Below are 12,632 nucleotides of genomic sequence, written 5' to 3'. Positions count from 1 at the left end.
GATAATACTATTCATCATGATTGACTAAAGTTTAGTAAATATTATTATGCTTACAATTTTAAGTATAATTCTGACACATTGGAAATGTTTCAATGTATGGCAGAACGAATGAAAAGAATCAAATTAGGCAGAAAGATAAAAGTTTCTCCAAAATGAAAAGATGGGTGTAACAGCCCGGAATCTCAGGTATTATTAAAATTATGTTTTTGGGGTGAATTAAGAGGGGACTCGGCGAGTTGGAGCCTAGACTCGCCGAGTAGGATCGCGGACTTGGTCGCGGGTCCGCGACTGGACTCGACGGGTCCAGATATGGACTCGGCGAGTCGACGCTGTTCAGCAGAAACCCTAACCGTTCAGTTTGGATCGTATTTAACGCCTCTTAGGCCGTCATTTTCAGTCTTTTGGTCAATTGAGAGGAACCCTAATCGCTGTGGACGCCTAGAGCAAGGGAGAAAGCTTTGGAACTTGGAAGAATTGGTTAGGCAAGAAGAAGAGGGATTTTGGCTAAAGGAATATCAAGGAGGATTGAGTCCTGAGATTTGGGGGACACAGAGAGTGCGTTTTCAGGTAATACTCGGACCAAATCTGTTATTTTGATGTATTTATGAAATTAGGGTTTATAGAACCCATTTAGTGATTTGATGAAGTAATGCCTTGTTACCCCACGACTATAGTCTTGTATTAGGACCTTTAGAGGTCCAGAAGGTCCCATGAATGTGTACTTCGGGACGAGACCTATCTCAGGAAGCAGTTACTCATCTACATGGCATGGACTCGCCGAGTTGTTCTTCAGACTCGGCGAGTAGCTTGAAGATTTGCTGGGACTCGCCGAGTTGTTCATCAGACTCGGCGAGTGGAGTCGGGGTGGCCCCGCGATTCTTCCAGGAGTAACTCGTCGGGTCGAGGAGGGTACTCGACGAGTATATAAGGAATCTCAGAAAGTTGGAAGACGTCTAGACTCGCCGAGTCGCCATGGTACTCGCCGAGTCCGGTTGAGCTGACCGTTGACCGTTGACCAGAGTTGACCTAAGTCTGACTTCTTAGGGATAGTCACACTTAGAAGAGATAAGTATTAATGAGTTACGTAATGTTATAGGGAGGTTGTAGCTCGTCGGTTGTGCACGAGTCATTTCAGGAGTTGCTAGCTTTCAGCATATACGAGGTGAGTCTTCTCACTATACTGCACCCGGAAGGGTTTGACTGTGTGACCGGGAGGTCAAATATGTTAGGTGATATGTATGCTATATGTGGTAAGTTAATTGTTATATGTGCTATGTATGATATGTGGGCCGGAAGGCAATAAGTTATGGGCCGGAAGGCGATTATGTTATGGGCCGGAAGGCGTTGTATTGAGGACCGGAAGGTCAGGGCCTGGAAAGGCGTATGTGTGTAAGTGTATATTGGGGAACTCACTAAGCATTTATGCTTACAGTTGTTGTGTATGTATTTCAGGTACTAGCGAGGACCGTGGGAAGGCGCCGGCATGATCGATACACACTGAAGATTGTTTTATGATCTTGGGAGTTTGAATAATTGTATTGACCGAATAATTAAACTATTTATGCCTTGTTTTTAATGGAAACAATTATGTTTTAAAAATGAAAAATTTGTTTGAAAAATTTGAGTTGTTACAATTGGTATCAGAGCCTTGGTTTGAGGGATTCGGGTGCACCTTAGGGGGGTATCTGAACTCAAACCGAGGATTTGAGGAAGCTTTTCAAATAAAGGCATAACTATTGTAAATGGTTTTGTGGTAAGCAAGAAAGAAGCAGTGTGTACGATCAGTCAGCGCCCGAACGGTAAAGATCCCCAAAATACCTTACAATATTATATGATATGAATTGTTATGCATGCTAGAAGACTAGGTATTCATGATAGGACTAGAGTGGCCTGATTTGTGATGCCTTAGTCTAGGGAAGTTTGCTTATACGAGATGCTTTGCTAGTATGCGGGTAGATAGTGCATATCAGAAGTAGAGTACTCACTATCTGGAGTTTGGGGAGGAGGACTTGGGATGAACATTGATGCGGTGTGGTCGGTAGTATTGGGCCCGTACTACCGAGGACACCGGGTCAGTGGGAGGCCCAAGTAAGAATCCCTGGATATCTGGGACTGAGTAGGGTTGCGTGACGAGTATGATTATACTCGGTAGAATCTCTGATAGTTTTATGTTGTATTTCAGAGATATCATGGTTAGACCGCGGCACGGGGCAAGTACGAGCGGTGTGAGTGACGAGGATATTCGTCAGATGATCCACGAGGAGGTGGCGGCGGCGATCCGGGCTGAGATCCCGGAGATGTTTGGGTCCATCAAGACCACTCTGATGGAGACGTTCGACGAGCGGTACGCCGCATTGACTGAGGCTGCAACCGCTGCAGCTACCGCAGCTGTGGCCGCTGCTAGGCCACAGGGGGGTGATTCATTGCTGTTCCGAGAGTTCAGCAACACGAAGCCACCAGATTTCGATGGGACGCAGGATCCGATTGCTGCGATGAGGTGGATCGCAGATATAGAGGGGTGCTTCTACACTTGTTCATGCCCGGAGCACCTGAGGGTACGGTTCGCTTTGAACCAGCTCCGTCTGGGAGCCAAGGACTGGTGGAAGTTCGTGACGGCGAACTTCACTTTAGTAGAGACTGCGGCAGTGACATGGGAGGGGTTCACTACCATGTTCAGGGATGAGTACGTTCCCCCGGTGGAGCGGGAACGATTGGTTCAGGAGTTCTTAACCCTCAAGCAGGGTACTGATTCGGTGGCGGCGATCACGCGGAAGTTCCACGAGAGGGCGATGTTTTGCCCCGAGCTAGTGGCCACAGAGCAGGCTCGGATGAGCCGGTACTTGGGTGTTCTGAGGAGGGAGATCCGGGAGTTTGTGTCAAACTCCACTTACCATACTTTTACTGAGCTTCAGGCGAATGCCAGGAAGCGTGAGATCGAGTTAGAGACTCAGGCCAGGGAGGAGGCCGAGTCTCAGCAGGCAGACCGGCGACCGGCTCAGTCTCAGCCGGCAGCCAAGCGGATCAAGTCCGCCGATTCGAGGACGGGAGGTTCGAAGAACCGCACTTGCGTAAAGTGCGGTAAGGGTCACGATGGGGCGTGTCGAGCCGGTGCTTGCTACAAGTGTGGCAAGGAGGGACACATTGCTAGGGAGTGTCCCAAGGGATTTATGGTTTGCTTTCATTGCAACCAGACCGGCCATCGGAAGGCCGAGTGCCCTCAGCTTCGTCAGGGATCTGCACCTGTTGCCAGGACTACTGAGACTCGACCGGTGAAGGTCGAGGCCCCGAGGGCTCGTGGGAGAGCCTTTCAGCTGACTGCGGAGGAGGTCCGCGCTGCGCCCGATGTTGTGGCAGGTATGTTGTAATTCATGTATTTATTTTAATGTCGATATGTTATGCTTATGTTATTATGCGCGTAGGTACTTTCCTTGTGAACTCTGTGCCTGCCTTAGTGTTATTTGACTCGGGTGCGAGTAGCTCCTTTGTGTCCTTGGCCTTTAGTCAGCATATTGGCGTTAGTCGTGAGTCGTTGAGTCGACCTTTGAGAGTCTCTATAGCTGACGAGAAGGTGATTTGCGCTACGGAGGTTCTTCGGGGATGTGTACTAGAGATTTTCGGGATTGGATTCCCAATTGATCTGATTCCTATCGCGATGGGGGATGTCTGTGTCATCGTGGGCATGGACTGGCTGAGCCGGTTCGGCGCTGTCATCGACTGTGAGCGTCAGTTGGTGACTATACGAGACCCTAGAGGGGGAGTTCTTTCGGTGTACGGCGAGGGTACCCGTTCGGGATCAGCTTTTTGTTCGGCCGCTAGGGCGAGGCAGTGTCTGCGGCAGGGCTGTAAAGGTTTTGTGGCGTATGTGATGGATACGCGGGAGGTTTCCGAGAAACCGAAGTCAGTTGAGGAAGTTCCGGTGGTGCGCGAATTTTCGGATGTCTTTCCCGAGGAGTTGCCGGGAGTACCGCCTGTGAGGCAAGTAGAGTTTAATATCGATCTGGTTCCAGGGGCAGCGCCTATTGCTAAAGTGCCCTATCGTCTTGCACCTCCAAAGATGCAAGAGTTGTCCTCGCAACTCCAGGAGTTGCTGGGGAAGGGATTCATTCGGCCGAGCAGCTCGCCATGGGGAGCACCTATCTTGTTCGTCAAGAAGAAGGATGGTTCACACCGGATGTGCATTGATTACCGGGAGTTGAACAAGCTAACGGTCAAGAACCGTTACCCGTTGCCGAGGATCGATGATTTATTCGATCAGTTGCAGGGAGCATCTTGGTTTTCCAAGATCGATCTGAGGTCGGGTTACCATCAGGTGAGAGTACGGGATGAAGATGTCCAGAAGACAGCGTTTAGGACGCGATATGGGCATTATGAGTTTGTGGTGATGCCTTTTGGACTCACCAATGCCCCGGCTGTGTTCATGGATCTCATGAACAGGGTATGCAGGCCGATGTTGGATCGGTCAGTGATCGTATTTATCGACGACATTCTGGTGTATTCGAGATCGAGAGAGCAGCATGAGGAGCATTTGAGGGAGGTCCTTGAGGTATTGAGGTCGGAGAAGCTTTATGCAAAGTTCTCCAAATGTGAATTCTGGTTGCGGGAGGTCCAGTTTCTAGGACATGTGGTTAATCAGAAAGGGATATTGGTCGATCCGGCCAAGGTTGAGGCGGTGATGAGTTGGGAGGTGCCGAAGTCACCCTCTGAGATCAGAAGTTTCCTTGGGTTGGCAGGGTATTATCGGAGATTTATCAAGGATTTCTCCAAGATCGCTGTGCCACTCACCAGATTGACCCGGAAGGGTGTTACGTTCTCATGGGGGCCCGAGCAGCAGACCTCCTTTGAGACACTTCACCAAAGATTGTGCAAAGCCCCGATATTAGCTCTTCCAGAAGGGATGGAAGATTTCGTGGTATATTGCGACGCATCGATTTCGGGATTGGGTGCAGTGTTGATGCAGAGGGGTCATGTGATAGCTTATGCGTCGAGGCAGCTGAAGCCTCATGAGGCGAGATATCCCACGCATGATTTAGAGCTGGGGGCAGTAGTGTTCGCTCTCAAGATTTGGCGCCACTACTTGTATGGGGTTCGATGTACGATATACACGGACCATAAGAGCTTGAAGTATTTGATGGATCAACCCAACCTAAATATGCGTCAGAGGAGGTGGTTGGATGTGGTCAAGGATTATGATTGTGAGATCCTGTACCACCCAGGCAAGGCTAATGTGGTAGCCGATGCATTGAGCCGCAGGGCGGAGAGCACTCCATTGCGAGATGTGTGCTTGAGACTGACCGTGATGACTCCTGTATTGGACGATATTCGTAGGGCACAGGCTGAGGCTGTGCGACCAGAAATGCATAAGAAAGAGCGGGTTGTGGGGTTAATCTCAGAGTTTGTCAAGGATGGTCGAGGCCTTATGACGTTTCGGGGTCGGATTTGGGTGCCGTTCGTGGGCGGTACGCATGTTACGTTGATGGAAGAGGCTCATAAATCGAAATTCTCGATCCATCCCGGTGCTACAAAGATGTATTTGGATCTAAGGAAGGAATATTGGTGGCCCTGTATGAAGAGGGACGTGGCATGGTTCGTTGAGAGGTGCTTGACCTGCCGTAGGGTTAAAGCTGAGCACCAGAGACCGCATGGCAAGTTACAGCCATTGGAGATCCCCGAGTGGAAGTGGGAACAGATCACTATGGATTTTATCACCAAATTGCCAAGGACTGCTAGGGGAGTAGACGCAATTTGGATGATTGTGGATAGGTTGACGAAGAGTGCACACTTCCTTGCCATCAGTGAGAGTTCTTCAGCGGAAAAGTTAGCGGAGATATACGTGAAAGAGGTGGTATCTCGGCACGGAGTGCCGATTTCGATTGTGTCAGACCGCGATGTGCGCTTCACTTCCAGGTTCTGGAAGAAATTCCACGAGGAGCTGGGTACTAAATTGCATTTTAGTACCGCATACCATCCCCAGACAGACGGTCAGAGCGAGCGGACAATTCAGACGCTGGAGGACATGCTCCGAGCGTGTGTGTTAGACTTCGGGGGTAGTTGGGATGCGTATTTACCATTGGCAGAGTTCTCCTACAACAACAGCCATCATTCGAGCATTGGTATGCCACCTTTCGAGCTGTTGTATGGTAGGAGGTGTCGGACTCCCATTTGCTGGGGAGAGGTGGGACAGAGAGTGATGGGCAGCACGGAGATCATACTCCAGACGACAGAGCAGATTCAACAAGTGAGACAAAGATTATTGACTGCCCAGAGCCGACAGAAGAGTTATGCAGACAGGCGCCGATCCGAGCTTGAATTTCAAGTCGGCGACTTCGTTCTCCTGAAGGTCTCTCCTTGGAAAGGAGTGATTCGATTCAGGAAGAGGGGAAAATTGGGGCCCCGGTATATTGGGCCATTTCGTGTGGTTGCAAGGGTAGGCCGGGTAGCCTATCGGTTGGAGTTGCCAGCGGAGTTGGGTCAGATCCATGACACTTTTCATGTGTCGCAGTTGAGGAAGTGCATAGCCGATGAGTCGGCAGTGGTTCCATTGGAGGATATTCAGGTGGATGCGAGCCTGAATTACGCGGAGAGACCAGTGGCTATCAGGGATCGGAAGATCAAGGTTCTGAGGAACAAGGAAGTACCTCTGGTGTTGGTTCAATGGCAACACCGTAAGGGATCAGAAATGACTTGGGAACCGGAGCGCGAAATGCGGGAGCAGCATCCGGAACTATTTGCAGAATGAGACTTCGAGGGCGAAGTCTAATCCAAGTGGGGGAGAATTGTAACAGCCCGGAATCTCAGGTATTATTAAAATTATGTTTTTGGGGTGAATTAAGAGGGGACTCGGCGAGTTGGAGCCTAGACTCGCCGAGTAGGATCGCGGACTTGGTCGCGGGTCCGCGACTGGACTCGACGGGTCCAGATATGGACTCGGCGAGTCGACGCTGTTCAGCAGAAACCCTAACCGTTCAGTTTGGATCGTATTTAACGCCTCTTAGGCCGTCATTTTCAGTCTTTTGGTCAATTGAGAGGAACCCTAATCGCTGTGGACGCCTAGAGCAAGGGAGAAAGCTTTGGAACTTGGAAGAATTGGTTAGGCAAGAAGAAGAGGGATTTTGGCTAAAGGAATATCAAGGAGGATTGAGTCCTGAGATTTGGGGGACACAGAGAGTGCGTTTTCAGGTAATACTCGGACCAAATCTGTTATTTTGATGTATTTATGAAATTAGGGTTTATAGAACCCATTTAGTGATTTGATGAAGTAATGCCTTGTTACCCCACGACTATAGTCTTGTATTAGGACCTTTAGAGGTCCAGAAGGTCCCATGAATGTGTACTTCGGGACGAGACCTATCTCAGGAAGCAGTTACTCGTCTGCATGGCATGGACTCGCCGAGTTGTTCTTCAGACTCGGCGAGTAGCTTGAAGATTTGCTGGGACTCGCCGAGTTGTTCATCAGACTCGGCGAGTGGAGTCGGGGTGGCCCCGCGATTCTTCCAGGAGTAACTCGTCGGGTCGAGGAGGGTACTCGACGAGTATATAAGGAATCTCAGAAAGTTGGAAGACGTCTAGACTCGCCGAGTCGCCATGGTACTCGCCGAGTCCGGTTGAGCTGACCGTTGACCGTTGACCAGAGTTGACCTAAGTCTGACTTCTTAGGGATAGTCACACTTAGAAGAGATAAGTATTAATGAGTTACGTAATGTTATAGGGAGGTTGTAGCTCGTCGGTTGTGCACGAGTCATTTCAGGAGTTGCTAGCTTTCAGCATATACGAGGTGAGTCTTCTCACTATACTGCACCCGGAAGGGTTTGACTGTGTGACCGGGAGGTCAAATATGTTAGGTGATATGTATGCTATATGTGGTAAGTTAATTGTTATATGTGCTATGTATGATATGTGGGCCGGAAGGCAATAAGTTATGGGCCGGAAGGCGATTATGTTATGGGCCGGAAGGCGTTGTATTGAGGACCGGAAGGTCAGGGCCTGGAAAGGCGTATGTGTGTAAGTGTATATTGGGGAACTCACTAAGCATTTATGCTTACAGTTGTTGTGTATGTATTTCAGGTACTAGCGAGGACCGTGGGAAGGCGCCGGCATGATCGATACACACTGAAGATTGTTTTATGATCTTGGGAGTTTGAATAATTGTATTGACCGAATAAATAAACTATTTATGCCTTGTTTTTAATGGAAACAATTATGTTTTAAAAATGAAAAATTTGTTTGAAAAATTTGAGTTGTTACAATGGGAGAGTACTTTAGTATTGTATTTTATGATCATCTTCATTTTTATGGAAAAACCATATCACAATTGATCCTCTAAAGACATCTTAGTGCATTTGTAGTGCTAAGAAGAGGAATCGTGAATTGTTGCAACAGTTTAAATCAAGATGATGAGTCATACTTCGTTCCCAAAACAAGTCTTAGAGTCATACTCCAAGATTGTAACCTTGAGTGACATAATCTTAAGAAAAGATTAATACATTTATCAAATATAGCGTAAAAGTTTTCTACTCTTATACATTTGAAATTGGTAAGTTGTGATGTTTTTGGATAAACAAAGACCAACTAAGGCCAATTATGGGAAGTGTTTGTCTTGATAAGAATCCGCACTAACTCTTGAATATTTGATTTGTCAAGGAATGATTCATGACATGAGAATCTTATATGTCAAGAGGGCAGTTGGAGTCTTAAAGATTCTGACATGTTTTAAGAACTAATCAAGAATAAACCTATTGTTTATCACTAGCACACAACTTGAGGTTTATAACCTATTGTGTTGACATATTATTATTACTGTGCCCATTCCAGGCAAGAAATTAAGATTGAACAACTTTAGTCCATATGACTTTGGATTTGTCACTAACCTTGTTTTGTGATTATGGTTATGACAAATTCACATGGATAGGAACACATACACCACAAAATCTAAGTGTCATAAGGTTTCTCTCTGATTCATGAAAATGATGGTGAGGAATCGCTTTCACTAAGTAGATTTTAAAAAGATAGAAATTCTGATATTTGCATTCTCCAATTCAATTATGATTACGACATCTCTCTTCATAATTTGAATTGTGAGAAAAGGCAAAGTGTCTAAACATTTGAGATTTATTGTTGTAAGTTCTAAACTTGTTCAGACACACATGTGAGCTATCTAAGGAAAGGTGTATGATTTTCAGAAGCCTAGATAAAGCTTTATCGAAGCATCTCATATCAGAAATCCGAACATCGTTAGGAAAGTCATTAAGGATTGATTTCTAGATGTCCAGCTAATTTCTAAATACATCTCAAAGCTAGTGCGAGCATAAGTGTTATGCTGGTTAGTTAATAATTATTATTCTAGTGGGAGCATAACTATTATGGTAAGTGTTGCAAGTTGGCAATGTCAATTATTGAAAACAAAAGTTTCAAGTCGCAGGGTTTGAAAAGTTGTTTTGCTATAATTAAGGGAAATGAATTTATACTTCATTTCAAACCTAAAAGCTTAGATTGAGATTTTAATAAATTTTAGTCATATATATATATATATATATATATATATATATATATATATATATATATATATATATATATATATATATATATATATATATATATATGAATGTTATGGTGGAATGGTTCAACATAAGGAAATTCTATATATGGAAATGTTATTTGCGCTTTCAAAATTTGATTATTTTTGTGGCATCTCTCTTAAAAATCAAAATTATGAGAACATGGCAAATACAAATATAATAGCAAAAGACTGATTAACTATCATGTCTTTATGTTAGACATTATGAATTGTATTCCATATGCTTCGGGTATAGGATCGATTGCATATGCTATAGTATTCTCGTGTTCTAATTTTCCAAATGCCTAGGGCATTTAAAGGGAAAAAGGAATAGAACCGGATATGACTAAAGTGGTTAAACAATTCTTAAGGACAATCTAAGGTTCGACAAAGATTGGTCGCTTAAGGACGGTTGGAAGTATAGTAATGGAAGGACCATATTGACATTATTATGAATAGCCAGGAGTCTATTAATAATGAGTTGTCATATGAAAAATATGGAATGTTTTCATATTGGGAGTTGAAGAATAGATGAGAAAGTTAGAAACTTTTATGCAAGAATGATGTTCAAAGGAATGTACTTTGAATTTGAGACTTCATTTCCATGAAATTTTCTTGTAACAATATCCAAATGAATATTTTGTAATATCATTGGTTAAGTCTCTGTGACTTTTGGCACCTACACATTACAAAAGAATCACCGCATGATAGTTTAGAATCTAAGCAGTGACAAGAATTTAAAGTTCTTACACTTGCAACAAAAATTTGGAATTTTAAAATGAGCATCATTGAAATGATTTTCAATTTATCTATTTCACAAAGTAAGGACCATAGACAAACATAGTGTGCATGCTTGGTGGTTGGTATAACTATTGTTTAGGCAAACATAACGCGCATGCTTGGAGCATGACATAGCTATTGTTTTAATTCAAATGCTAAGTTGATTATTCGAAACATTATACAATGAATGATGAGTAATCAATATGACTCAAAAGGTTTGGGCCGTATAGGATTAGTATTATTATTATTATTCACCTTGCATGTTTTAACTTCCCGAATAACTAGGTAATTCAAACCATCCACTGTAGATCATACTTTTGAAGTACGTATTGAGGCAAGACTGCCATGAGTGGGTCTGTAGTTTGTCTAGGACAAGGTGGTTGCAGTGTTCATGAGTACTCCTGGAATAAGATTCGAGTATTGGATTCAATCCACACTCATCTAAATCACGTTATGGATTTTATCTCGATTGATTGTGAGACGATAATATCTTATATTCTTGAAACGGATACATATGAGTTGTAGTTGCAAGTAGGTTGCACATTGACATATGTAAACGCACCAGCAACTTGGATGTTATAAAACATATCGATGTGTGTAAATTGATGAGTAAATAGAAGCAAGCATTTGGGTTGAAGTTTATCTGTTCCTTTTACCCCATGTGAATAAAAGTGATATATGTGGGCCCCTCAATGATTTAATGATGACATCAGGCCTGGACTAATTTGATTTGTTCAATTAGTCGGTCGTGGATTTTAAGAGCTACAAATTCTAGTGGACACATCATTGACAGATCAGAGTTCGACGGTGGATTTGAAGAGCTACGAATTCTAGTCGGGTTGCAGTCATGCTTGCAATAATAGTTATTAGACTTATCCAAGTGGGAGACTGTTGGATGAATGTCTAAGTCCATAACTGTAATTGGTATGTACTTGACCCGAGAGTAGTATGGTCCATTTGGGTTGCATATCATTCTGACGATTTGATAGGATGGCATTTGAGAAGAAGTTATTTATAATTTTTTAATATATTATAAGTTCTAATATATTAATATGAACTCATATTGTTTAATTAGTATTGATCAAGAATTAATTATTTCATCAAAAAGAAACTAATTAAATATAAGGGGTTGATTTGGTAAATCATTCATTCTTATAAAGTATGGTTATGATCCAAAGTTATTCATGTTGGACTAAACCCATGTGGTAACCCATTCATACTTCACGGAGGTTTTAACCCATGGAGCATGAGGGATATGGAAAGTCATTAGGGTTTACATGGTGTAACCCTAGTTAGCCATAATATCACACCCCCGGACCAGAGCGGCGGAAACGTCTGAAGGCGGGTGACTTCATTGTGTAGTATCATAACAATTGAATATAAATGAAACATAGCAACTCCAAACATCATACATCAATATAACAAACTTACATTGTTTTTACATATTGTTCATGTTCTTGAAATACAAAAAAGAGACAACATTGAATAAATTCCAAATTTCGACAAAATCATCTTGAATCCCCATGTCACTGACCTACTTGTTGATTTCCTGAGAATACAAGTCATTTGAAAAGCGTCAACATATAATATGTTGGTGAGTTCATAAGCATTTTGTATAAAAATATGTGGTAGTTGGAAAAACCAAAAAATCCCATATTTTCTTGTCAATGGTTGTAGATTTTATTTCTAATCAGGTATAGTGCATGTGTGTTTTAGTTTATCATTTTTCAATATTGTATAAAATTGTTTTCCCCAGAAAATCCTATATTTTCTGATGTGCAAGATGGTGGTCTTAAAACTCTAGGATTTGTGTGTTAAAAGCTTCGTTTATAGTACTCAAAACAATAGTTGTCTATAATCGAAAGGTGTAACTTGAGTGATTTTCTAAAACATGCTGTTATATTCTTAGTGAGTCGTTATAACCATACTAATATAACGGAGTGCCCATTCTGACGTTCTTCAGGAATCGGTTTTGTTTAAGACATTTGTCACCCAAGACTGGTCGGTCTAGCTGTAGCGAACAACGAAGGTGCAGGATGTTAACCCCGTATAGATCTATACACAAATTCCCGCTCCCCCTCCAGGAGACTCTGGTTATAACTCTTACAGGACTTTAAGTGTATACTATTATTTATATATATAGGTACTGTGAAGATTCGTTTGACCAGAATACTAACAGATTTTTGAGCAAATCGTTGTAGTCCATTAGTTATTACATAAATAACAATGGTGTACTTGTTGACTAGATATTTCATTTTTGTTTATAGAAAATATTCCTTTGTAAATCAGGCTTTTCGAAATG

General features: G+C 43.4%; 1 protein-coding gene and 1 long non-coding RNA gene across 2 annotated transcripts; both read left to right on the top strand.

Annotated features, from left to right (window-relative positions):
- The first annotated feature begins 451 nt into the window (after positions 1-451).
- Positions 452-1,619, top strand: LOC128128965 (uncharacterized). The gene is made up of 3 exons (XR_008226963.1): positions 452-567; positions 1,097-1,162; positions 1,453-1,619. It is a non-coding gene; the product is annotated as an uncharacterized LOC128128965 (long non-coding RNA).
- Positions 1,620-2,665: 1,046 nt separating this feature from the next.
- Positions 2,666-8,165, top strand: LOC128128934 (uncharacterized). The gene is made up of 2 exons (XM_052767679.1): positions 2,666-3,354; positions 8,062-8,165. The coding sequence occupies exons 1-2, from the start codon at positions 2,670-2,672 to the stop codon at positions 8,094-8,096; spliced, it is 720 nt and encodes a 239-aa protein (XP_052623639.1). The 5' UTR covers positions 2,666-2,669; the 3' UTR covers positions 8,097-8,165.
- Positions 8,166-12,632: the final 4,467 nt, after the last annotated feature.

Source organism: Lactuca sativa, chromosome 1, assembly GCF_002870075.4.
Source record: "Lactuca sativa cultivar Salinas chromosome 1, Lsat_Salinas_v11, whole genome shotgun sequence".
NCBI lineage: Eukaryota > Viridiplantae > Streptophyta > Magnoliopsida > Asterales > Asteraceae > Lactuca > Lactuca sativa.
Note: the sequence above shows the minus strand (reverse complement) of the source record. Positions and strands in the feature narration are given on the sequence as shown.